At 39.4% G+C, this 27,041-nt stretch overlaps 1 protein-coding gene across 1 annotated transcript in view; it reads left to right on the top strand.

Annotated features, from left to right (window-relative positions):
- Positions 1–1,792: 1,792 nt before the first annotated feature.
- Positions 1,793–27,041, top strand: part of LOC146661226 (polypeptide N-acetylgalactosaminyltransferase 10-like) — a 96,000-nt gene continuing 70,751 nt past the window's right edge. The window contains exon 1 of the mRNA XM_085421322.1: positions 1,793–1,998. Within this exon, the coding sequence (XP_085277448.1) occupies positions 1,855–1,998 (144 nt within the window). The 5' untranslated portion in view covers positions 1,793–1,854. The remainder of the gene's footprint in view (positions 1,999–27,041) is intronic.

Below are 27,041 nucleotides of genomic sequence, written 5' to 3'. Positions count from 1 at the left end.
GAAAGAATACGGGAAGAGTTTGCAAAGGAAATCACTAAAATAGCAGCAGCCCTGTGTTTCTATTGTTTGATTGATAGAATTAACAGGACTTTAAAAGGACAAAAACACAGTACATGTTGGAAAGCAGAAGCAGGTAAAAATGATACCATGAAATAGTGTAACAGTACACATGAAGTCACCCTACATGTTAACGCTATGCATTTTTTTTCCTTTTCATCTGCCATTTCACACTTTTACGAAACCATGAAAATGACCTGAACCCTGCCCCAGGCTTTAGTCATTTTCTATGTATTACATGACATGTGAACATGAAATATGCCTGAAGTGACTTTCTATTTATAGCCATTCCAGTGATACAGAATAAAAAAATCCTTCACTACTGTCACTACTGGTCTTTAGTTTCCATTGTCTTTGAAGAACATCATAACATGAGTCCTAAAGGCTGCGCTCCCGTTTTAGTGGGACTTTCCAGTTTGTTTGCTGGGTGAGATCAGCAGGCAGGACATAAGAGGGTCACTGTGAGAAAAAGAAATTGCTGTGTTTATCAAAAAGAAGAATTGAAATGGCTCTTGATGTTTTATCTTTTGTTTTATGTTTTATTGCATACCTGATTATTAAAACACAGTCAAACATGAGCAACTGGGGTTTCCCACCAAGCCGTGGTTTATAAAGTGTAGCAGGTTTTACAGAGCAGGAAACCACTGGAAAATTGCTAATTAGCCTTTCAAAACAAAAGCATCAATCCAGTCAATAAGAATTAAGCTAATTGTTTACTGCTCTGCTACATTCATATCTACTGTATTGAAAAGACCTACTGACTCCGATTGCTATACTTTTGTTAACCTCGATGACCAATTAAATATAATACTCGTAAACTTAAAAAAGAAATACAAAGAAAATATTTCTACATATCGCAGCGATTCATAAAGACAGCAGAGTCTGGACGAAATGTCAGAAGAAAGCTTAGCCAATTTGGGTCTTTCAGAAATGCAAGGTGGAACATTTTCTGTGTGCCTTCCTGCTGTGTAATTCTACACCGCACACGGAGAGTCTTCACACTGTGCAATTTGGTGGATTTTTTTTTAACACCAGTCAACCCCCATTTTCCAGCTTGCAGGAACAATTGTTCAACAGCTTCAGGTTAAAAAGGTTAAAAAAAAAGGTTAAAAAAAAAAACGAGACTTTTGAGGCAGTAGACGTTTCCTCAAGCTGCTCTACCATCTATGTCTTTCCACTAAAAACTATGACTTTTGTAGAGAAAAGCACCATTTGTGCTCAAGCTTGAAAGACTCCTGACATAAATGCTCATTAAATGTCTGGTCACATTCATATCTGCTGCTTACAAACTAAAGATGTGATTCAATGTCAGATATAAAATGCCTGTGTCCACGTTTCACACAGGAAACTACAAAGGCACAAGAAGCCATCTACATAACCGTTTTCAGATCCCACAATGTGACCTTTAATGTAGTGTTGTGAGTGCATCATTGAGAGATGGAATGAACTAGAAAGAGAAATATGGCTTTCTGTCGCTGAAATCTTGAAACTGGTTTGACATTCAAGACAGAGTATAATAGAAGAGAAAGGATTCATTTGATATAATCTTCAAATGCCACCATTCGTCGCTCTTTGAAAGTTAGTTTTTGTCGTTAGACCAAAGTGAAAGCGTTTCGTAAGTCGTGTGCTTTTATTTTGAAACTCTCACCCGGATGTCCCGGCTGGTGGGGTATTAGAGTTAGCTTAAAAGCAGCTCGCTCCTCGAGTCAGAGCGAAAGTTGTCTCCGCTTGGAAAAGTGGTGAGACGGGACCCTGCTGTTCGCACCGCCGTTGCTTCGCGCGCTTTCTCCCGCAGAGATGAGGCGGAAGGAGAAGAGGCTGCTGCAGTTCGCCGGGCTGCTCATAGCGGCTCTGTTATTCCTCCCTAACGTCGGGTTGTGGTCTTTGTACAGGGACCGAGTGTTTGACAACTCTCTCTACACAGTGGATGCACCGATACAGGTAAGAGAAGCTCGGCTTTAACGCTCCCCGTGTCACGCAGGGGTGCTAAGACTTTAAAGGCAGTCTTAAAAAACATACATGCATCGTGTTTCCTCACTGTGTCCACTTGTTCTCGGTTTAAAAGACAAGCAGGGAGACGGTATAGCCTCGGTTTATTCTCGTTGAGACTGGGACATCTGAAACAAAGAACACACTCTCATACAGGAGACTTTTAAACTACAGAAAACGCGTAAGAATTCACTTCAAGTAAGGAAAATATGTAATCCAATCTTCCGTATATGTTGTAAAATCAGGATCAGGTTCAGGATAATGTAGTGAGACGTGAAACACAGTGTAGCACAGTGTTGCTTAAGGTAGCCGTCATTCACTCAAAATAGTAAGACGTGCAGTAGAATTTGCAGAAGAGTGAGATTACAAAGCAACCCTCGCCTTACTTTAAAGCCTTGTAAAGTGTGGACAGAGCGTAGCTTCAGTAGACTGGTTGAGAAAGGGAAATCTGAAACAGAGAAAATATTCATATAGGCGACTTTAAAAGTGGGAAATATGAAAAAAAGAAAACTAGAAAACTATTGAGAATATCCACAAGACACATTCTTTTACCACTATCTAAAAAAGAAACATAGAATAAAGAAACCCATGTGTTCCCAGGTTCAGCACCATGGAGAGCGTACAAGCGTTGCTCAGGTTCAGCACCATGGACAGAGCCAAGGCACCTAAAGGATCGCAAGACAAAGTTTGTTGGGTGTTAGGACGATTTCAGCACTATTGCTTTATTTCAACACATTAAACAATGAGATGTGTAACAGTCTGGCATTCAAAGTTAATCATCTTCACTGTCTGGATATTGATTGTTTTTCTGTGCTTAGCTTGGTTTTAGTGTAGTGGAACTGAGAGTTTTCTTTATGATGAACAAATGTAGATGCTTTCATTGTGGGATTATACGTGCTTCAGCATGAGCTTCCTGGCAGTCAGCTTTGAATCCCTCATTATTGATTAATATTAAGGAACTAATTTGTTGGCATGTCATGTGAAGAATAATAAGGAGCATCTACCAGATCGTAAAATTATATTCATGACTATTCTTTCTGATTGGTGAAAGTGCTTTGTCTTTTAAAACCATGATGATCCTGGTTGCTGTAGTGTCTGTACTGTACTCTATTTAAAAGAAAATGCAATATTTATTTTACTAAGGCTTCCACACCTGAGAGGCAGGGTACAAAAATAAAATAAAATAATAAAGGTATGCGGCTGGCGTGAGGCATCTGCTTGACATTTCAGGCACTTCCATTACAATTCAGCATTGTTGTAAAGTTATAAACATGGAGGATGTTGTAAATTTAAAAACTGTTTTTCACTCTTATTTGACATTGAGGTGCCTTTATTTGAGAATCATATGTAGAAGGCATGTATCGAGTGAAGAGCACAGCAACACTGGCTTCCTGCCCGTCAGTCATTGGCAAACGCTTCGATGCGCCTCACCTCTAATAAGAGAGACAAGACGAATGTTTATGCAGCAAGCTTCCAGTAGTGTCAAGGAGGTTCTCTTTTTCTTTCTTGTAAATTATAAAATGAAAACAGAGGAAGGCTGCTAATGCTCATACTGCTGACAGGCTTTTGGAATTTAAAATCAGTCCAATGAAATTTTTGGCTCTAATTAATTTTCTCTTGATTGGTAGTCCTTTAAGTGAGAAGAAGTGGCTGTCATAAAAAAAGCTTCAACATTGCAAATTCATTTAAAACTTTTTCATAGTATTTAGACTCAACATATCCAGCGTCTCTGTACATAATACTTTGACAAAACCATTCATTCCTTGATGTGTGAGAAGAAAAGCCACATGTTCAGCGTCAAATTTACACTGAACGCATGAAATGTTTTTTTTTTTCTTTAACATTCCCTCAGTGATGAAGATATATCAGCTCAGTTTCTCTGAGGGATTAAACAACATTCAAAACCATGAAGTAAAAATGACCACTTAAGCATGATTTATGTGTAGATTTGTGGAAATCCAGCCTGCGTTAATGTTTTTGATGTTTTTGCATTCAGTCATCAGTGTAAGGTGCCCAATCACAGCTTTCCTGTTATTGATGCTTGCATTAATTTCTGTTCCATTCCCACTGTTGCAATGGAGTAGATGAGAGCCAGTGATTAGAATTGATCATCTACTGCCTGACGTATTCAGTTCCCTTTGACTGAACAGAGAAATCTACCTCTTGGGCTGTAGCCAGTGCCAATTATGAAAATTTGAAGTTCACATAGTAGATGTAAAACTGAGCAAGTTCCCCCCCTTTTTTTTTTTTTAGCATTAAAAACACTTGTTTACTGTCTGGCTCTAAAAAGAGTTTGGCCTGTCTGCATATTTTCCCCTTCATAAGAACTCTGACTGGTGTGAATTTTATAACTCATCCACCTGGATGCTGCAGTGCGGGCTGTGGCTCATTTTACCGATAGCCGTCCCGATACATGAATGAATAAACTGGATGTTTCTGCCACGTCTGTGCTGTTGGTACCTGTTGAAGCCTTTTAATGTACTTATCTGTCTCATATTATAGTCAAAGAAATCTGAGCTTCAGTTTTACTCAATGAAAATTTATTATTTTATTAGTTTGCAAAAATGATCAGTAGGTCATCTGCATTGTGCCTATGCGTTTTGTAGATGCAGCATGACTTTTGTCTTCACAAAACAACATGTCAGGGGCAAAACTGCTAATTCAAAACTAGTGGGTGATCTCACAGTAGCACAGTCCATTTTATATAGTGCCTATGACAGAAAAGGCTTCCTTTCCATTTTTCAATTTAACAGCTAAACAGTAGGGGAAATATTAGGGCTACTGAAGATTAAAATAATAATAATAACATGAGTTATAACCCTGAATTTTAGAGATTCAAGTTGTAAACTTATGAAAATAATTACTTAAGAAAAAAAATTGAGTTTTTATTTTTCACTCAAGGATTCATATGCTGAACTTAGTAAATACGGCTTTTACTTAGTAACCTCCCAGTGACTGAACACAGAGAGCCAGACCCCTATTTCAATAAGGAGAGATCACGTGGAAGAATTGAACATTATTGATTGAGATAGAGGAATTAATGTATTTGGCGATTAGACTCCAATAACCCATCTTGGAAGAACAAAATTGCAATGTGCGTTTGCATATGTAACGCAATCTGTACTTACGCCAAACCTTTAATGCGTGGAAATCAGGACTGTTGACCTTGGGCAGTTCACTAGGTGTCGGTGTCATCAATTTCACCCCGATGTTTAACCCAGAATCACAGTTTCTCTAAAAATAGGTTACAAGAAATCAAATGTATCCCAAATACCTGTATCCTGTCAGAGGCTAGTTTCGTAAAGGAGATTGGTAGTAGCTGCTCCACCACAGGAACAATAAGGCTTCCAGCACACAATGGACACCACACTTACTTAACATAAACACATTTATTAGACACAATTTTAAATAATAAACCCCTTTTTTTTTTTTTGTAGTGTCTTTCCACTCAGTGTCATAAGAAAAATAAAATAAATAAATAAAAACAAATATGTATCCTTTAAGGTCCTTTGGCCAAAAGAAAATCACCTGAGCTCAGGGAAAAATAAAGCGCATCGTTGGGGCCCTTTGAATTATTCCTACCGCTCTGTTGGAACGGTGTAGCATCCAATAATAGCATCCAGCAAGCAGCAACGACCATCTATTTGCCAGGACGGTTCGGCAGAGTCATCAGATGAGGACTTCCACAAGGCAGTTCATCCAGTAGGATCCAGGGCACCAAAAGGGCAAACAAACCAGCCAGAGGAGTTCGTGTAATGGCGAATGCTGTCGGACTCAGCTCCGCTTCACGTTTGTAACTGCTACAAGACTTTTTCCCGAATTTCCAGCTCGTAGAGGGCACGAGAGCAGCATGCGCCTCATCGGACGAACGGAAGGAAAAACTCTGTAGCTGGACTAGAGAGTGGCTATGCGCACGGCACAGTGGTGCGTTCAGTGACCACAAATAATCAGAAATCCCATACTCAAACAATGATCTGGGTTACACTTACATAAGATTTTCTGGAGGAGGACAGACATTTGTTTAGAATTCTTAAAGATGTCGAAGCAAGCTCCTTTAAGTAATTACTTTGGTGTTCCTCCACCTCCAACGGATGCGCACATGCGGACCACTTATGTGCACCCCTGTATATAAACATCCATGACACCTTTCATGTTTCTACACCTTATAACGGCAATACAAAATGAAATATATTAATCACACGTTCTGTACATAAATATTCCGTACATAAATATCAATAGTGTGCTTTCCTAATCGTGTCTCCGTGGGAAAAAAAAAGAAAAAAAAAAGAATTTAATTTAAGGGATCTCCAAAAGTTGATTCTGTTCATCTGGACGTAGCGTTTTGTGGGAGAAACGTTTCGTCACTCATTCACGTGACTTCTTCAGTCTCAGCTGACTGCAGGTTTCCCCAACCTTAGAAACAGTACATTTGCATAATGACTGAAACCAGCCCACTGAGGAACAATGGGCTGGGAGGTCAGTTCCTTAATCTTAATTATGCAAATTCTCATGACCATTGATCAACAACCACTGATCAATGGCCATGAGTACCATTCACAGAGAGTTGGGGAATGGCTGCAATCACAGCATTGTAATTTAAGGGAATTCCTGACTTATAAAATATATTCATCTAAGGAAAATGTAATATGCAACTATGTAAGCAACAAGTTAATGGGGAATATTTGTGCATTAATATAGTGTGGTAAAAACCAGCTACGTCAAATCTCCAAGTCAAAGCCCTATATTCCACATAAAGACCTTGAAAAGCTTATCCATGCCTTCATTACTTCGAGACTGGTCTATTGCAATTCTCTGTACATGGGCCTCCAATTCTCTCTCTCCTCCAGCATTTGCAATTAGTTCAAAATGCCACAGCACGCCTCTTAACTGGTGCCCAGTTACCCAGCAGACCTTCTCGACGTGTATAGCCCCAAGAGAATGCTCAGATCCTCTAACCAACTGCTCTTAGTGCAACAAAGGCCCCGACGAAAGACTAGAGGGGACCGAGCTTTCGCACCCAAACTCTGGAATAATCTTCCTATCAATGTCCGCATATCAGATTCCATTCAGTCGTTTAAATCATGCTTAAAAACTCACCTGTTCCAGCTAGCTTTTGATGCAAATTAGTTTGGACTTCCACCTGGTCTCCAGTTGTGCTATGTAACTGTAACTATAATTGTTTTTAACTTGTTTTGTTGCCTTTGTTTTAATCTGCTTTGCTACCTTGTGTGAAGCACTTTGATGGACACTGTCCTTTTAAAATGTGCTATAGAAATAAAATATTGATTGATATTGATTTGCAATTTTTATGTAATTTAGGTATATGAATCTCTTTGTGGTGGTTTTTGTCAAAATGTATTTCCTCTGTTAAAAAAAAAAAAAAAAAAAAAAAAAAAAAAATCATATCATGCTGCGAGAACATCAACATCAGAACAATAATGCTGTCTGATTTACTCACTTGTGCTGCGTTCATGTCATGTGGGATTGAAGTTAGAGATGGAAAAGCTTGTCATTTGCCACTTAGATGAATTTACAACATCAGGAAACTTAAGAGGTTTGTGCAGTTATAGATTTGGTAGTGTGAATGTTAAACAACACCCTGAATACGCAGGGAGGCGCATAAAGTGTTAATTTTGCATTTAATTCCCTTCATCAGGGATTTTAGTTAATATGAGCTGTCTTATTGTTTTTCTTTTTATGCATTTGATGTATTGGAGCTCAGAAAAATCTGAGTCATCGATCACGCTCGCTGTTGTGAATTAGGAAGCCAGTTTACTCCCACTTGACATAAAGTGCCATTATTTCTGTATCATGTGTACTGAAAGGCATGGACTGAGCGAAAAGGAGGGAGACAAACGGGTTAGGCTGCCAGCACATCATCATCCAACCCTAACATTTATCTTATTTTAACCTCTAATGGCACAGAAACTCCTTTACACTGTTGGAAACCGGCTGCAAACATTCATCTTGTCTTCTGTTTGTTTCTTGTAAACTTTTAATAGCTAAAGACAAATGGAACAAAAAACAAATAAGGGCAAAAGGAAGGAACAATATGTGTGTCTGTGCTCGGCGTCTGAGTGCTCCCTGTGGGCTGTTATGGCTTCACTGAAGTAGATAAAAATCAATACTCTAATCCCATTCAGGCTTTTCCCACATAAGTCTTGTTAGAGACGTTTGTAGCTGATATTTTCTTCCCCTTGTTGGTTTCTGTCTGCTTCACTTGTCGACTACACATCGCTTAAACCATCAGAATGAGATCAGAGTGTATTCAATACAAAAAGGGTGAGCCACATTCTCATTCATAACCAATCTGTCCCACGGATGTATTAGTTATAACAGGATATAAATGAACAACATTTACATTTATTGTTTTTTTTTCTTAGATGGATTTACCCAGGGAGCCGGACATAGAAGGCTTTTCTGGTGCTATGTCCTCATTTGCACTTTTTCATATCCACATTTTTGCATTTCTGCTTGACCCTCAGTCATGAAACCGTAAAGAGTAACAAAACATCATTTGGGAATTCTCAAACCACTACCCGGACCCAGGACTCATTTCCACAATTTATGTGTAGATTCAGTCACAGCTATAATATCTCAAACTGGTACAATTAAAGCCAACAGTCTTTCCACAGCTTTGCACCACCAAGGTTAAGGATTTCCACTTAAGGAGCATGCCTTACATTTGATTTACACTGAACAGAAAATTACTGACATGCTTACTGTGGGTCTTCTTCCCTTATTTTTATCTCTTAGTCAGTTCGTAACCTCTCAAACCCTTGCTTATTATTCGCTTGAAAATATCCCAGAATTTTGTCAATAACAACCGAAAGTAAAAATGTAAGGTAAAAAATGGACAACCTTGGGCTCTGTCACTGAAAGACACTTGGGGAAGCTGAGGCACACTGATGTGACTTAACCTAAAAATTCTCAACACTGACTCTGAAAACATTTTTTTTTTTGCGATATGTTGATTTTTATTCCCTATAGATTTGGTTGTCAATGCAGTAATATGTAGCCTGTTCTTATTTACTAGTTTAGTAGTGAAGAGTGGGCAGGAAAGAGGGGAAGAGAGAGCGGGAGAGGGCATGTAGCAAAGGGCTGCTACATTTCAGCCATGTAACATGTGGTCTCCTGCTTCATCAGTGACCTAAACTGATACATGAGAACCTGAGTGGTTTTCAAGGAGAATGAGGCAAACTCTTCCAAACTGGGATGTAAGCAATATGTTTAAATGCAATATGAATGCAGTGTGAACGAATGCTCTGTGTTTGAACCGTCAGCCCTACTTTCACCGAGCGCTGAATAAGACTAATCACTTAATGCGACTGAAAGCTTTGGCTGCACCTGTTGTTCCGCACTTCAGCACTTTGTCTATGCTTTGTTGCGTAGCGTTGAATTTTCATTTTATTACTATGCTGAAAAAGTTTTATTCTGAAAAGAAACAAAAAAATCCACTGTTTGATTTAAAAACAAAATGGCCTTGAGATAACTGTACTCACCAGTGTGGCTAAATGCCTTTCAGCAGCACAGTGACAGCTCTTTCTATTAAACCAATTGATTTGCTCCTCTTAACCATACCGAGCATTGATCGCTGTAGTGAAGGAAGGAACAACCTGTCTCTGTGTTCTCTGCTCAAAAAAGAGAACCCAGCATGACTGTGGCCCTGCAAATCAGCCTAAGTCGATGCTTCTAATGGGGCAGATAGAGAGCATGTGGGATTAGGGAAGCCAGTGCAAATCACATCTGTTTCTTTAGTTAGTGGCAGCAAAGCTGAAAGGCAACATGCAAAGCAAAGTTACTCATCTGTAGTACGAGTTCTGCTGACGGGGTGATATTTAGGATGGTGTGGAATGGAGGACTGCAGGGTTGCCACTGCAGCTGATGGTCATCTAACGTTGAGCTTCATAACCAAAGACACAGAGGTTCAGTTTATTGTGACATTTTAATTGAACCTGAGCTCAGTCATTACTGCAGATGTGCTATGCATCCATGAAAATAATTTTCTTTCTTTATCAGTGTAACACTTCGCGTATTTCAGGAAAGTTGATGCATGTGTCATTCCTTATTTATTGCTGAATTATTGCTTGTTTCCTCTGTGATATGAAACATCACAGATTCCAGTTTGTAGTGAGAACGGAGTTACGGACTCACCTCAGTGATTATTTAAGCTTTAATGTAGTGGAAATTCTTCAGTTGTTGTTGAACATTCATTTGTTTTCTCACCTGGAGGCAAACATGCTCACCATTTTAGTGTACTTCTGAAGCTTAGTGCTGTTCTGTGCTTGGGGGCTGATACTGGGGCCTTTCTGCCAGCTTTGCCTCTGGCTATAGATGTGACAGGAAGCTGCTCTTTGAGCTTGCAGGACCAGAAATTCTGTGCGGTGACCATTAAGTACTGCTTCTTTGCTGCTTTCGTCTCCCTCAGACATTTTAATAAGGAGCTTATATGAACAGCTGATGTGAATTCACACAACAACCAGTGAAGGCTGCAATCCCAGCATTTCCAGCATATTATGCAGGGTGTATTTTTGTGGTATTTGTCTTGTAGTTTTTCAAAAACTAACGGGTTTTGAAATAACCGAAACCACTGGAAATAAATACAGTTTAGTTCATCCTGTTAAAAATAACAAACGACATTAAATTATCTTTTATTGTTTGTACCTTATATCACCCGGAGATGATGTTTCTTGTGATTTGGATTTACATATATAAAACTGAATTGATTACTCATTGAATTACTTTTAACCACTGTTTTGTAAAGTAGTGGTTAGCCTTGCCATCCCACTACACCAAGATCAAGGGTTTGAATCCAGAGCGGGCTAGTGGATACCTTTTTGTGTACAGTTTTTATATTCTTTCTGTGCCTATGTGGGTTCTCTCTAGTTATGTCTCATGTTAGGCCTCAGTTACACAGGCCTAGATGACCTGCTGGCAATCTCTGGTTGTTAGGGAAAAATGTGTCTAATCCTTGGTGAGTGATTGGTGGCTGTCCCTGGGTGGAACTGGTTACAAAAAGGGTGCTAGACCAAAAATGTTGTTGTGAAGTTGTCGCTAGCAGATTGTCAAAGTCACCTGTGGTTTGCATTGAAGTTGGTGAAACTTGAAAAAGTGTGATACAAACTGGGAAGAGAACATTTACCTTCAGAGTAATAGTGGTACCTTTTTGGTTCTAGTAGTAAGGCACCACTTTTACTTTGAAGGTGAACAGACTCCAGGTTCATAGGTTAACTTATGGTTTTAAATTGGTTGTAGGTATAAATGTGAGTGTGAATGACTGTGTGTCTCTATGTGTTGGCCTTGGTTTCAGCTCCAGCTACCCTGCAGCCATGAAAGGGCCAAACGGCTAAGAAAAAATGACAAGACTGCAAAGCACCAGACTGATCACACTGAAGTCCCATTAATACAATAGAACCTCACAGTTAGAGTGACTTGTCTAGCTTAGTTCAGTGGATGGCAGCTACTGTAATGCATCTCGATTTATTTAGATTTTTGCTGATTCTGAAGTCGAAGAGCCAAAAAAACCTGCAGCATTGATTTGGCCCAGAGTTCCATCTGCTTACAGCAGAATGGAAGCAAGCACTGGAACAAGCAAATACCTTTTAGCAGTAGTTTATGCATAAAATATATTAACTTGCTCAGTAGTATTAAGAGCAGTTTAAAATCAGATATCTGAAATGTTTACCAGCTGGATCTGTCAGCAGCTTACATTAACATCCTTTAAGCTGTGTGGGGAAAACACTGCATTCAGCTCTTTGGTGATATCAGAACAGTTTTAAACTGTTTCTTAATGAGGGCTATGGAAGTTCTTTTTCTGTGTACAAATATCCAGCTGACGTTGTATCTTAGTTTGAATCTCCTAGTGTGTCCTTTTTCTGTTCTTTGTTGCATTGTAATATGAAACATGAGCCGATACAAACTCTACACACTGAAATAAGTAGTAGACAATACAGGCAGACTCCTGTGGTGCTTGGAAATGTAATTCTACAATGAGTCTGTTGTTTTAAGGCTTTCTTACAGCCTACAGTATGTCCATTTAGCCACGATAATATTTGTGAGATAAGGCTCTGATAATGAGAAAAATAACTGTTCTTTGCAAACGAAGCCATCGACTGAAGCACTTTTTGAAAGAGTAAAGTAAGTCCCTGCCAATTTTTCCATGTTACTTTTGGGAAAAACAACAAACCTTTGTCTACATTCCACATATTTTCATCTTTGATTTCTCTCTGATTTGACCAAAGAAAGGAGCACAAGACTTTATTTGGTCTTCATGTTGCTTGGTGGGAGCAGCAGGCGGTCCAAAAAAATTCTGTAAGACCAGTGTTTGCGTCGTAATCCATCAATATCTGAGCAGAAAGTTTGAAACCACAGGAAGCAGAGAACTCCAGGAGTTCTGGCCTCTCTGTGGTCCTCTGCCTGCTCTCTCCATCTCAGCAGGACTTTGGATAATGACTCCTTTTGGGAGATAATGGACTGTGCAGTGGCCTTGCTGAGCTCCTCTGCAAGGGGAGTTTGGAGTGCCTCGCTGCAGGGATCACTGTCGGGAGGTCCTCTGCCTCAAGCTCATGTCTAGCTCAGATGAGACAGAGAGCAGAAGCCTTGAAGGATTTGCATGTGAGTCACAATGAGGTTAATCAGCCAGAAGCATAGTCTAGATCTTTTGCAACTTACCTGAAATAGCAGAGTACGATTTTGTAACTATGGCTCTCAGGACTCAAGTAACATAACAGTAAAACTCAGTGGATACCTGAAGTGTTGCTCAAAGTGTTGTTTAAAAGCTGTGAGTTTTGTAGAGTGTGTTAGCTGGCAAAGAAAAAAACAAGCACAAAGATACTTTATACACAGAATCACGACCCATTAATTACCTTTGGTACTTCTGATTGTACAGTTCTACGATTGTAAGATGGAAATGGATTTTTAAGTGAATAGAGAAGTTGCGCTTTCTTAGAAGATGGAAAAAGTGATTTTGACCCTCTAGCTCAGATCAACTTGTCTGTCAAATGCCTAAATATGATGGAGGAGAAGAAGAGGGTAAAGCAAAACATGAAAAGCAGGTAATTGTATCACATGAGGGGAGTATTGACCTCGCACATTGAATTGCCAGCACTGTTTTTTATCAGATGCACTGCTCAGCTGGTAATACTTTATTTTTCTTAATGCCAGACAAAAACAGTCCGATAGCGTTTATCTGTCTTTCATTTTCCCGCTGACTGTTTGTTTAGAACAGATCAGAAAGTGGTAGAAAATCAGCAAACAATCTGTTTTCAAGTTGGAGGAAGAACATTTTTTGAGCAAGTCCAAGAGACTCTGGTAATGATGGTAATCTTGAGCCATCTTATGAAAAAGGAAGCATAAAGCTTATAATAAAACTAGGAACCACTTTTGATATTTATAATCTTTATTACTAGAGGGACATGAAAATACCTGAAAGCCTGAATATAGCCTGAAGTTTGTGACATTGGAGGAGGCCATTTTTGTCATGGTCCTGGGTCGTTGACCCAGCGTTTTGTGTTTTGTGATTGTTTTCCTCTGTTCTAGTTATTCTGTGCCCTCCCCCCTTGTGTCTGGTTCGGGTTCTAGATTTCCTGTTTTGTTCTGAAAGTCTGTGTCTGTTGTCATTGTGTTCAGCTTGTCTCCTCCGGTCCTCATGTGTATTAGGTTCAGCTGTTCTTCCCTCCTGTGTGTGATTACCTGATTACCTTGTGTGTATGTATATTTAGTGGGTGTCGGTCTGTGTTCATTGTCGGCTCGTCTGCATTTATCCGTGTATCGCTGTGTTCTATGGTGTTCCTGTCTCTGCGTCTCTCTGCCCATCGCCCCTTTTGTATGGTCTCAGGTTTGTCAGTTAGTTCTCCCAGTTTAGGTTTCTTCAGTTGTTTTGTCATACCTCACTGCCTGTTTCTGCCACTACCACTTTGTAAATAAACATCATTCGTATCATCAGTCACTGCTGCATTTTGGGTCCTCCTTTTCCTCCACACCACACGGCTCACTCCACCAGCCGTGACAATTTTCCCCCGAACTCAAAGGTTTAACCTCAGTTCACACACGATTGTACTAGTCTTTCTGACTCGTCTTTTTCTTTCTTTCTTTTTTTACTTTTGCACAAAAAACTGAAAATGGTAACAATATAAATTGCCCTCTGGGAGGAAGTCGGTTATATTTTTTTGGATAGATAGCAACTACAGCATGAAAACATTCATCTTGCACCTAATATTTGCTGCTTACAAAGTATTTTTCCCATGTTTGTGGGTAAACATTATTCAAGTTCATAATTTCTTAATATTCCTCTAAACTGTATGCATTTGTGACAGGGAACAAAGATGGAGGAAGCTGGTTCTGAGTCATTCAAACACAGTCACAGAGTTAAGTGTCTCTGATGGTGAAGTCAGACAAAAACTCACTTCCCTTCCATTTCTATGTTTAGCGGGGCTAGACATACGCTTGGAGTTGTATATTGATTTGCCTCCTTCCTGTGCTTTTTGTGCAGCTGGGTTTGATCGCAGGGCTCTCCAGTGTCTAGCCAGAGGTAGGAAGGTGAGATTGAGGTCTCGCTCAGGGACTGCTTGTTTATGTTCTTGTTTTATATAATAACAAAATAACCAGCTGCAGGAAGACCTTTAAAGCTATACTTTTTGATACTGGTTTCTCCTAAACATAGTAGCTGGAAGTCGTTATGTTGTCTTTTACAACTGAGATGTATTATATGTATGTTTGCCTTTCTAACTAATTTAAACAATAAAGCACAATGTATATTTCCAAAACGAATGAATGCTATCATGAAGTATGAAATATATTTCAGAATGCTTGTTCAGGACAAATACATCCACTGTGGGAACCAGACTGTGAATTTTTAAGAGTAAATAAAGTAAAATAAGTGGCTGTTGGGTGTTGTGGACGTTTTCCATTAAATAAAGCCTGCAGACGAGCGGTGAGCAGTAGCTAAGACTCATTAATCAAAACACAAAGAAGAGAAAAACCAAGCTTGGTGGAGAGCCTGCATGACCGCGGGGCAGACGGTCAGCAGAGTCTTCCTGAGCCTAACATGGTTCTCAGTTAAATACCTTCTCCAGGAACAAAAGGCAGTACACAGCTGTTTCACACCTTAAGGTTCACACTCCCTTGCTACCTCCCAGAGTCCTCAAAGAGACAAAAGACTCTTCCTGGGGAGTGGTCTGCTTCCCCCAACTTCCTTACTACACCCCCACCATTTGTCTTGCAGTATGAGTGTGAAATATGTTTAAATCCAGTAGCACCAAGGCATCATACAATAAAATAATGTGATTAATACATAAATAAAATAAATTCCTATACATGGGCTTTAGAAAACTTACCTCCAGCAAACCAGACTATGTTTCTCTAGACTGAATGCCTATCATTTGTTAACTTCTGGTACAGTCACTGTATATGTGGCTTAAGTCTTCATGTTCTGTGTGCTGATCATTGTTGACAAATATATAACTTAAATCAAAAAAAGAAAAATCATCATCAGATTATATGGATTAGTTTGCATTTCAACACTTTTATTTATTTATTCCCGCTCCGGCCGACATTCCAATATTTAACCAAGCTCACAGCTTCCAATACCAAAACTCTTACCCCTTTTCCTGCTGATTCGGTTTCAGTAGACATGTTCTTTATGTTCTTACACAGATCTCTGTAGTGATGTAGTGTGTCTGTCTGACTAACACATTGATTAGTTATCATCCTACAACACTGGCCAGCAGCAGTGATGATGGTGAACTTCTGCCCTGGACATTCAACTTTAGATCCATTTATTTTCAGCACAGATTTCTATTTAAAGCAAACTTGGAAACACGAGAGACACAGTCAACAGCCAGAGAAGTAGTTTTCAATTACATTAGGCATTTTTTCAATGGTGCGACAAAAAAAATATCTTAGGTCGCACCAGTGCCACCAACTGTTTGAGTAACGAAAAAAAAGTCTCTGCAACTCTCAAAGTCTCTGTGTGGTCAACAACAGCCACACATTATGCCCCTATTGTGGTGTAAACCAATCAGAGATAATCAGGGGCGGGACCTCTCTGATTGGTCATGGTCCAGATATTCATGTAGTGCGTCTGTACATTTGAAAGTGCAGGCGGATAGAGAATTCAAATTCAAATTCAAATTTTATTTGTCACACACACGCAACCATACACAGTATGACATGGGGGTGAGTAGCTTGAATAAAGCGATATCGATTCATTAAATCCTGAATCGACTTTTAAATATAAATGTATTTTGCCAGAATCTCAGGTTAAAGCTCATAAAACAATTTCAACGACCACCAAACAGCAAATGAGAGCAGATAAATGGATTCCACACAAAGATGTAAACACAGAGCGTGGACCTGATGCATCGGAATCAGCTTTCTCACTCAACGGCACGTAGACGGACACGGTGTCGGGGCTGAAAGCTGACAGCTCACTGATTCTGATGCACCAGGTCCGCGCTGTGTGTACGTCTTTTTTGCGTTAGATTCTGCGCTGCAGGGTTTGTCTCTCTCCAACCAAAATTCACTGAACCACCAGCAAAAGAAGCAGCAAACTACGCATCTCAAACCTCTGTTTTCTGCATTATTCATTCGCTTATAACCCACCAGTCTACCGCTGTTTACAGCGCGGTCAGCCGCTGTCCTTTTTTTTTAATTTTAATTTTTTTATTTTTTTCTTAAATGACCTCGGACAAAGCCTAATTTCTGCTGTTCAATACTGAAGAAAACTTTTTAAAATTATGCAAAATTGCAGAATATTTTGAAGGTTATCTGTTATATAAAAAGCCAGGCCAGGAAAATCTCCTTCATGTTTTTCTGTGTTTTATTCTCAGTTACTTTGACACAAAGCATCTGCTGTGATGCTCACAATTCTGATGAAGTCTCACAAGTGTCAGTACTGTTAAATGATCAGAATTATAATGTTTCTGACTGTCTGAGGCAAAATTGAATCAAATCGGGACCTTGTGAATCAGAATCGAATGGATTATAGAAATCAGTGATGACACCCAGCCCTAGTGAGTAGCCTAGGCCCGACATAAGTGGATGTAGCTATGGGTAATGAGAAAAGATGAAAAGAACCATTGATAAGTTTTTCATTAAGGCCTGATCCGTCCGAAATTCATAGCCAGTGCTCTGACACGGAGCCATCAGTCTTTGAACGCTTAAAAAGGACAGTGTATCCAGAAAACATATTATATGTCGTGATAAATGCACCGCCCAAGTGTCCCCTCTCTCCACTGCCTTTCAGTGGCAGGCAGCAGCAAACAGGTCGTCAGAGGAGGCTGAGATGATGATTACGTTTAACATTGTCTACAATATTGCCAAAGCACTTTAAGCACAAGCACAAGATTGTTAGTTAATCATTGTCTGTACGGACAGCAATTTTCCGCCCCCAAAGAAGTGCACATGTAAAACTGCGATGTTAAGCGATGCGGTTGAAAGATTTGGGTGCGTCTAACTTTTGTGCTGGTGCGCCTGCAGCTGTGTCAGAAAGTTAGTGTAGAGCCCTGTTAGGGAACTGAAATGAACTTAAATCTGTAATAAAATTTGCCAGCTGCAGCTACAATTTCAAAATGTGTTGTTTGTTCTGAAAACCTGTCCGATATAATCTGTTGGAAATTATTTATCTGGAGTTCAGGGAGATATTGCCAATTCTTAGCAAGGTCTAACTGCCAAGCTCTTAAAAAGCCATTAGAAATAACAGTGGTTTTAAGATAGTGGTGGTGATACTGTATTTTTTATTTTATTTTTTAGACACAGACAGCAAACCTGTGTTTGTGTTCAAACCTATGGTGAGTTTAGAATCACTAATAAACGCAGCCCCTACGTATGTCTTTGGACTGTGTCAGGAAGGCAGAGAACCCACGCAGACACAGGGAGAACATGCGAGACTAATTCTAAGCATCTGGACTGTCACTGTCAAGATGTCACATGTTCTGCAAAGACTCACCTAAGCATGTTTTATATTCTTCTGGTGAAGTTGTGTGGCACAGGGCCGAAACATTTCTGCAGAGAAACACGTGACAGAACAAAATGCCACTGATGGTCTGAAGTGAGGTCGCATGTACTTTCTAAACTTTCTATTAAAACACAGTGGAAAACTTTGCGAATCAAAAGGTCTGGCACAAGAGATTTGAATGTCAAGGTTCATTTTATTATTATTTTTATCAGCTGTAACGGTTGTTGCTCTGAATGCTGTCTTCCTCAAGAGCACCGTGGTAGGTCTTATCTGAATAAACCTCACGGGTATTGTTTGTATTACTTTCAGTATGCCAGTTTCTATATCAGTACATATTCTGGGCTGTTATGTCGTATGACTGCAGAGAAGAGGGTAAAATTAATGTCGGCACTGTTTCTTGGCAGAAGTGGACATTAAATCAAAACATTGTACCAAATTTGATTTTCTTTTTTTAAAGGGCAAATACAAAGAACCCTGTTGTTGTTTACATTATAATGTAATATTGGCTCTCTCACCAGAAAGCTGTCAAGAAAGTAAGAACAGCTTGACTGGAGTCTTGTGTTGTACGCGTGGTGGTTAGTTTAAATAAATCCTGATTTAAAAACATCTAAAATGTATGCATACAATGACAGTTTCAACGTCCTCGAGTGGAAGTTTGCTTCTGTTAGCTGTCATGTTGGTCATTTGGTCATTCTTTTACAGTCTCTTATTTTCCACTCAGTCACCACATTTATGTCATAGGACACTTCAGCCCATTTGTAATGGTGACCTCAGACACGAGACTCAAATAGACTGGATTATCAGTTTAATAGAGAGATTCTGAGGTCACTCTGGGTAGCTGGTCTGACTCTGGAAGAGAGGAGAGAGCTATTAGTACAAGAAGTCCAAACAGGGAGATTCTACAAGGAAAGTCCAGTTGGTGAGTGAGAGTGCGGTGAGGGAGAGGTCACTGACTTGTTTTTCCACACATTAGGAGTACATTAGAGGGTCACCATAATCCATGTTTCAGCCACAGGATCTCACATTAGAAATAGAGGAAGACACGGGAGTTAACACAGGCAGTTAGAACGTTCTCAGAGAAATATAAAGCTCAGGTCCTTCTGGACTCGGGCAGAAACTGCAAAATGACAACAAACCAGTGCAGGACTAGGAGAGGTTTTTTTTTAAAATAAAGTAACCAGTGATGAGAAAAGGTTGGAACATTGTCTAAAGTTGTTCTGCTGCATAAATCAAATGGACTTTGTGCTAAGGAGCTGGCAGGTCAAAGCCAGTTTCCTTTCTGGTTTGACTGAGTTAAACTGTTCTGACATGCACCCCCACTGGGTAATGTCTAAATAAGTGCAAGGCTGCATTGCATGTGTGGTAATGACTTAACTGTGTTTGGGAAGCATACAGCACTGTTTGAAGTGCTGTATGTAAGAGATACACGATGAAGAGAGCAGTGCAGTATGTGAAATAGCTTACTTTCTTCCCCTCTCTTAACAAAAATGTGAATTTTGGCCTAAAAAGAACAGTTTTTTTTTACTTGGCTACGTGTTAGTGCTATGGTTAATCCAGTGGTCGATTGCTACTTTATACTGCACCTTGAATAATTATGTGTTAGAAAGTGCAGAAAAGTATTTGTGCCAGTGTGAACCTCATCTCTGTGATGATAGCCATCAGAAACAGTAGCAGCAGCACACACAGCAGGGAGGCAGCGAAAACTCGGAGAAGAATAAAGACAGCTGTGTTTACTGTTTTTCTTTTTGAACAGAGCTACTTATAGCAGCTTGTATGAGACGGCTGCAGTTGATGCGTTTGATGCTAAAAAATACAACTGAACTGAATCTTTTTCAACTGTTGGCGTGGGCAAGCAAAGGTCAGAAATCCCTGTGGGTTGTGTTTAGTTACTTAGCAGCAGGTGAGGCGCTGTGAGACACAAGAGAGTTCTGGTTGGGTTTACTTGAATCTTTAGAAAACAGCTACATGTCTGATTTCAGTGTGTTGTGACTGGACGTTGTGTTGTCATAAATATAAGGATTAAAAAAATGTAATTTAGGAGCCTTGGGATGAATAAAGCTCAGAAACTGGTTGGTTTTGGTGAAGAAGGATTTAATTTTGTAGTTGGCAATAAAAATATTGATGATACATCAAGCATTGTAACCGTATTCTATCAGAATTATTATATATAGTTATAAATTGTGACTTAATTGTTTTTAATTGACTTTTAATTGTAAAGATTAATGTGCGTACTTTGCTATTGTAGAATGATACAACCTATTTAATTGTAGCGTGTTGCATTTGTTGTAAAACCTTCAGCGGTAATTGTTTGGCACAGACCATCCAAATGTGAATCTTGCTGGTAGCATGAAAAAAAGACAGATTTTTCTGAAATCAGCCTTAATAAGAGTTCAAAAACCAAGGCAATAAAATCCAAAAACCAGCAGACAAAATCAGGGTTTAAACACATATTGACGGCTAATCACAGATATCAGGGAAATGCTGGTAAAACTAGATACATGTGACACTAATTAAGGATGAAGAAAAAGTAGAACATAAGTAAACTAAATGCACAACGCTGGGGATGGAGAGCTACAAAATAAATCTGCAAGTAATTCAACAGGGACACATCTAACACAGAGATGGACACATAACAACAAGAAACAAGAAGACTCTAAAGAGACTAAGCTAATAAATACAAGAACATGAGTGAACTTAACAAAAAAACCCTAAACAACAGAACTTAGAATGTAAAAATAACAAAATTCCATCTCCAACAGTAATCAAAACTAAAACAGGAAGGAGGAGAGTTGAAGAGGCAGGTTCAGAGAGGTGACTCAGCCACAGGACAGTGCAAACAAGCAGTTCAAGGTGTCAACCAGGGGGACAGGAAGAGCAGGGGATCGACCTATATGAAGGGCAGTTCAGAGGGTCGACCTGGGGGCAATTTCTCAGAATATATGCTGCTGGCATACGTCACTGGAAGTGGCAGAGACCTTCTGAACAGCCGGCTGGTGACAAAGCAGATAGGCCAATGATGTTAAAGTTGGCACTCAGGCTTAGATAACATTGGATGCCCTAGACTCAATGGGATAGCAGCAGTCGAGTCTTACCGACAAAGATAGAAGGATCCATGAAAGCAAAGCGGTACCCTCTGGCTCAAGCAAATTGGGACCCTTGACTGACTTTCTCGGAACACCAACTCAGAAAATTCAGATTTATTAGGTGGCTTTGGACTGTCCGGTACTATTTAGATTCTGTCATGATGGCAAGAGAGAATCTAAACAGTAAGGGCTCCCCTTTTCTCTGACCTGTAATGTTCAGTACCCGCATGGTCCCTTTGGTTGTCAGATATACAGCAGACGGTAGGAAGAAAGAGTCGACTAAGCTGTCACGATGCATGTTGCCCAAAAGCAAGATGCAGAAACAGAGGACTTTATTTAGGTTAATACAGAAAGTTAAAATGAGGATATATTAACGGATTGTGACAAAGGGAAGACTGCAAACACTATGAGAACCGATTAAGGATGGCTAACAGGCGAGAAATGAGATGCAGGTGGAAGTAATTACACAGGTGAAAACAATCAAGAAAAGAAGGACAGACAGGAAGTAAAACTGACATGATAAATGACAGAAATGGTATTTAAAGTAAAGCTGCAAAAATGAAAAAGAAAAAAGCACAACACAGAAAAAGAAGACGTCACAGACACTGACAGAAATAAACTCAAGACAAGATGTTAAAGTCAATGAAACATAATTCAAAACTCTAACACTAAAAAATTAAAACAAGAATAAAAACTCACTAATGTAAAACAAGAATTAGAAGTGAACCGGTATAACGAGAATTGAAGCTTAATATACTAGGATGAAAATGAATGCTAAACAGGAAACCATAATTAACAAACATCAAAACATGATGAAATCAACAGTAAAACCAATTAGAGATCAAAACTTAATAATAGACAGTTGCAAAATATGATTGCGACCTTGTCATTAGCAGGTTACATGTGTATTACCACAGGCCAGAGGAAAAAAAATCCCTACAAACTATCAGGGGAAATTTATTTTAATGCAGTTGACTTCTAAAGGTACATTATTTTCATTTTCTGGCTTGTCTCCAGCAGCTCATGCAAGAATATTCTGTACTCATTGCAGTCTGGTATTTGCAGCTGGGTGGGCGCATCATCATCATCATCATCATCATATACAGAATGATGGTGATTTCCAACTGAACCATATTCAATTGAAATGAAATAAATTGAAATGTGTGCACCTTTATTGTGGGAAGGCAATGGATATTCCACTAGAAAGCTGGGTTAATGTGGTGTCCAGTTCCATTTCCTGCATTATTGTGTTGAGTGATTACGACAGCTTTTCTGGGATTTAAATTCCCTCGGCTGTTTGTTCTTTTGTGGTCCTCTGCATCTGCTTCTGGAGTGCACGTGCAGGTGTGAGAAAGCGGTAGATATGGGAAGAAATGGAGCAAGAAGAAATAGATTTTTTTTTCTTTTTTAAATTCCTTTCTGTCTTTTTGTTTATCTCAATCAGCTTCTCACCCACATCTTGTCTCTTATTTTGCATGTGTTTATGTGGTGTGCCTGGGCTGAGGCTGAGAAAAACAGCATAACACCTAGGCAAAGTCACACTAAGATTCTCGCAGAGACTCAGATTACAAAAGTTTCTCATTCTCCTTGTCTTGTTTTTCAAGGTCTTGTTAGAGCAGAAAGCCCCAGTGGAATATCACGCCGACGTGTGCTGAAATTTTAATCAAAAGGAAATGGGGCAGCGCAGTGTCGCTTCCTTTCAGTGGGAAACACACAGATGGACTCTAACTGCCTGTCAGGTAGAGCTGGGCGATATGAGATTTTTTCATATCACGATATGTTTTTTTCATTTCAGGCGATAACGATATCTATCACGATATAAGCCAAATAACTATATTTGTAAGATTTAAATGTGCCGTTGCTCACAAGTAAAATGTGAAATAATCAGCAGCTTGTTTTGATTTAAATATTTATTTCTCATAATAAGTTCAACAGGGTAGATGTACTTAAGGAACATGAGACTTTTTCAGATAAATAAAGGCAAATATTGCAAACTACACAAAAGGCAGCCGCTAAAGCGTTTAAGTTTCAAAATAGAACAAACAAAACAGACTAAATTGTCAATTCCACTTAGAAACAAAATATTAATTCTAAAAATAAATCTTAGTTTGTTTTACAGAAGAACAGACAAAACTGACTAACTTTTGTCAATATCAAATAAACTGAGAACTAAAAGGAAATTCTCAATCTCTCCTTGTTGTATAGCTTAGCTTTTCAAACAGTTTTAACAGTTACTTTAGTCTGACAAAAGCCAAATGACGAATTAGCGCTTCCAGTCAGAGACTGAGGCTACGTCCACACGTACACGGGTATTTTTGAAAACTGAGATTTTCCGTTTTCGTTTTAAAAAATAATCCCGTCCACACATAAAGGCAGAAATGAAGGAAAACGCTGCTATGAACATGCCAAAGCAGCAGGTGGCGCTAGATTCCTAACCGTGCAGAAATGTTGGCCAATCAGAAGTCTAGAAGCCTCAGTGGGAAAAAGTAAACAAAGCTGGGGCATAGAAGCAGAACCGAGTCGTATGTGTGGAGGGACAGTAACTGTGTGTATATGTAAGCATTTAAACACTGCAGAGAGTAGAATTAACAGTAACAGTATTGTAGAAATTCATTTCACCGAAACAATAACGTGGCGCACAGTGTGACGCATGCACCAGTTTATTGTATTTCCAGACTTGCTTTCGGCACAATTTACAGTGAACGCTACTCTGTTTTTTGTCAGACTTGAAATAGCCGAAATACCTTCACACTACGGAACTTCTTTGGCTCTTCCGTTCGACAATCTCTCCGGCATTGGAACCATCATCTGTTTTCTCTTCGGTCACGCTCAGTTGATTTTTCTAGTCGGCACACTCATTTCCTCCATTACGCGCTGGCTCCATTACCCGCTGGCTGCTTCCCAAACAAACACACGTGCGGCTTGGCACTTGTGCTGTACGTAACAAGTCACGCGACGTGACGCTGCGGCTGTGATTGGTTCGGCTCTGCGCTACTTAATTTGGATTGGCTGACCTTTTTTTTTTTTTTTTTTTTAAGAGGACAAGAGCGGCGAGGTCTATCGCGATAGCTTAATTTCTCTATCGAGTAAAAGTTATATCGCGATACATATCGTTATCGTTCTATCGCCCAGCTCTACTGTCAGGTCCTGGCACGACACACTGGGAGAAAATATGAACCAAAAAAGAGGAATGAGGATGGAGTTTGAGACAATTAGAAAAGTTAATGCGAGGTTTTAGCTGGCAGCTCCAAATCGATGCTAAATAAATTAATTTAGTGATGTGCTCCATCATTAACTTCAGCTGGAAGGAGGCGATGGTGTCTTTAATTCAACAACCTCATTGCAAAAACAATCAGGTTGCGGGTTTTTCAACAGTGATTCCACCAGACATTGCCAGATTCAACTATGGCTAAGACCATCTTCATTAGCATGATTTGGACCTATATTTTCATCACGAGTAGGGCTCCACGATTTTGCATAAAATGAGAATCACGATTTTTTTTTTGGCTTAGAATTGAGATCACGATTCTCTCACGATTTTCTTTTCCAGTATAAATATTTATAGCGCTTATTAACTGCACATCAACTTCGTAACAGTTGAAACTGAACATAAAAACAATAAATGTCTCACGTTTTGTTGTTGCCGCAAAATGTTGTACTGCTTGAAATTCCGTCTCCACTGTTGCTCGACACTGCGTGTATAGAGCAGGTAGTGCAACAATAGAAAAATAGTCGTGGGACGGCACTGTGTAGCGTTTGTCTAGGATGTTGATCATTTTCCTAAATCCCTCGTTTTGCACAGTGTTGATGGGAGCCATATCTTTGGTCAGGTGATAAGTGATAGCCTCCGTAATTTCTTTGTGCCTGCGGGAGTTCGACGGGTATAGGGAAGCGCTGTATAAGGTTCCCGTTATTGATGTTTGGGTGGTTGACCGGGACGGATTTTCTCCTGTCACTTTCTCGTCTTCCCTGACGTGCTCTCCGTTGTTTTTCCCCTGCTAATTTTAGCATCACACAGCACAGCTTCTGTATCACGTGGTATAAGGCTCCGCCCTTTTCATTTGTTGAGCAGGAAGAGTGAGCGCTTGTTTTCATGCAGATTACGTCCCGGATCAAAATGCGGTACAGTCGTCGTTTTTTTTCTTTTTCTTTTTCTTTTTTTTTTTTTTAAATCGTTGTCATTTGGAAATGAGATCGCACATAAGTATGAATCGAGATCGCGATTTTCTAACGATTAATCGTGCAGCCCTAATCACAAGTATTAAATTTAAGAGAGAATACAGTTTACTGGGAACTATCATGCTTCAAATATTTACTGTCTCAAATAATGCTTGAAGGACAAGGCAGTGTTTAACAGTAGCTCCAGTAGTTTTCTTTGGTTTGGCAGGTTTCTCTTTAGCTTGTGTTTAGCTTTTTCTGTATTATTGTTGGTTGGCCGAATTCTGGCTTTAGCAGCACGTTTCACTTTGCCTGCAATTTGCAGTTCTATTTGCATTCACACTTAAATCTCAGCTGTACATTCACTGAATGCTTAATTAGGCATTGCAGATGGGTTGGTCACATCTCATAATGTGCAGTCTGATATAACATTGCTACAAACCACACCCTCAATAAAAAAGACTAAGGAAACAGGTATTATAAAAAAATGAATACCTCTCTAACAGTGTCACTAAAAACCATAGTTTATTATCATTGTAAAAGCACATGAAATGACTGAGCTGTTGCATTAAATTGAAGCTTTACAGTCATTTAATTTTAGAACTGAAGAGTTCAGCTGTCAAGTCTGTACACAAATAAAGGAATTGGTAATCTTGTGGTCGATATTTAGTCTCGTTGGTCTAATGTATGAGACCCCTTCTTGTGTATTTCACAGAATGTCATATGTTAACAGTATTTTCACTCCCACTCATAATTCCTTTAACTTCTTGAGAAAAAGTTGAGATTAGTCTCTCGTCGTTAGTGTGTAAACTTTGATAAAATGACGTTTTGGAAGAGACAGATGCCTCTCACTAATGCCATAACCTTATGCGTCCAGCTCAGCCGCCAACGGACACCTTGTGGGTGAATGACTCATGCGACCGGCTTTGAGAAAACAGCCCTAATTGATGCCCGAGGAAAGAGAACAGTTGAAAACAGTTAACTTGAAAACCTTCCCTGAGGTTTTTCCACCTGTCATCACCACAAGTTGGAGAACTTCAGTGACAATAAATGATAAATAAGCTTTTATGTAGTGCTTTTCTAGTCTAATCGACCACTCAATGTGCATGACACTACAAGCCATATTTAGATGGAAATTCATACACTCAATTCATACAATATTGCATTAAGGGCAGTCTTTGGCTTTCAGTACCTTGCCCAAGGACACTTTGATACGTTGGCTGTAGAAGCCAGGACTCAAACCACTGGCCTTTCAATTAGTAGATGACCCGATTTTTCCCTGTCTCACAGCCGGCCAAGTTCAACTCCTAATCAGGTTCCCAGCGCCAAGAGCATGAATCATAATGATTTTGGTAACTAATTTTTTTCCCCTAACAATCTGAGTCTGGCATTAAGGATGATCAAACATGTATTTGGGGTCAGAGAGTCATATTTAGTCATGACCTTTGTAATCATCTGGGCTTTTGTCTAAATTGGTCCATCCACTGTGATTATATACTTTGTTTAAAAATGGTGTTGTAAAATTGCATACTATATTACATTTTTGGGATAAATTATTAAAGTATACTTACTGAAATACAGAGGATATTGGCTGATTGGCTGACTGTGTTAACACTGAGCAGAAGAGCAAAGAGGAAATAAACGAACAGCTGTACATTCATCATCGTTGTTTGTCTGACTCTGCTGTGGTATCAGCTAACAGCCTGGTTAATAATACTCCATGCAGTCAGACTTATCATTTGTATTAACAACAATTCACTAATTGCATCCTCCCACGGAGCTAATTGATTAACCATTGT

This window comes from Rhamphochromis longiceps, linkage group LG10 (genome assembly GCF_057381845.1).
Source record: "Rhamphochromis longiceps isolate RC_006_pf linkage group LG10, R_longiceps_female_GT1.1, whole genome shotgun sequence".
In the NCBI taxonomy this organism is placed as follows: Eukaryota; Metazoa; Chordata; class Actinopteri; order Cichliformes; family Cichlidae; genus Rhamphochromis; species Rhamphochromis longiceps.
This window is presented reverse-complemented; position numbering and strand designations above follow the sequence as displayed.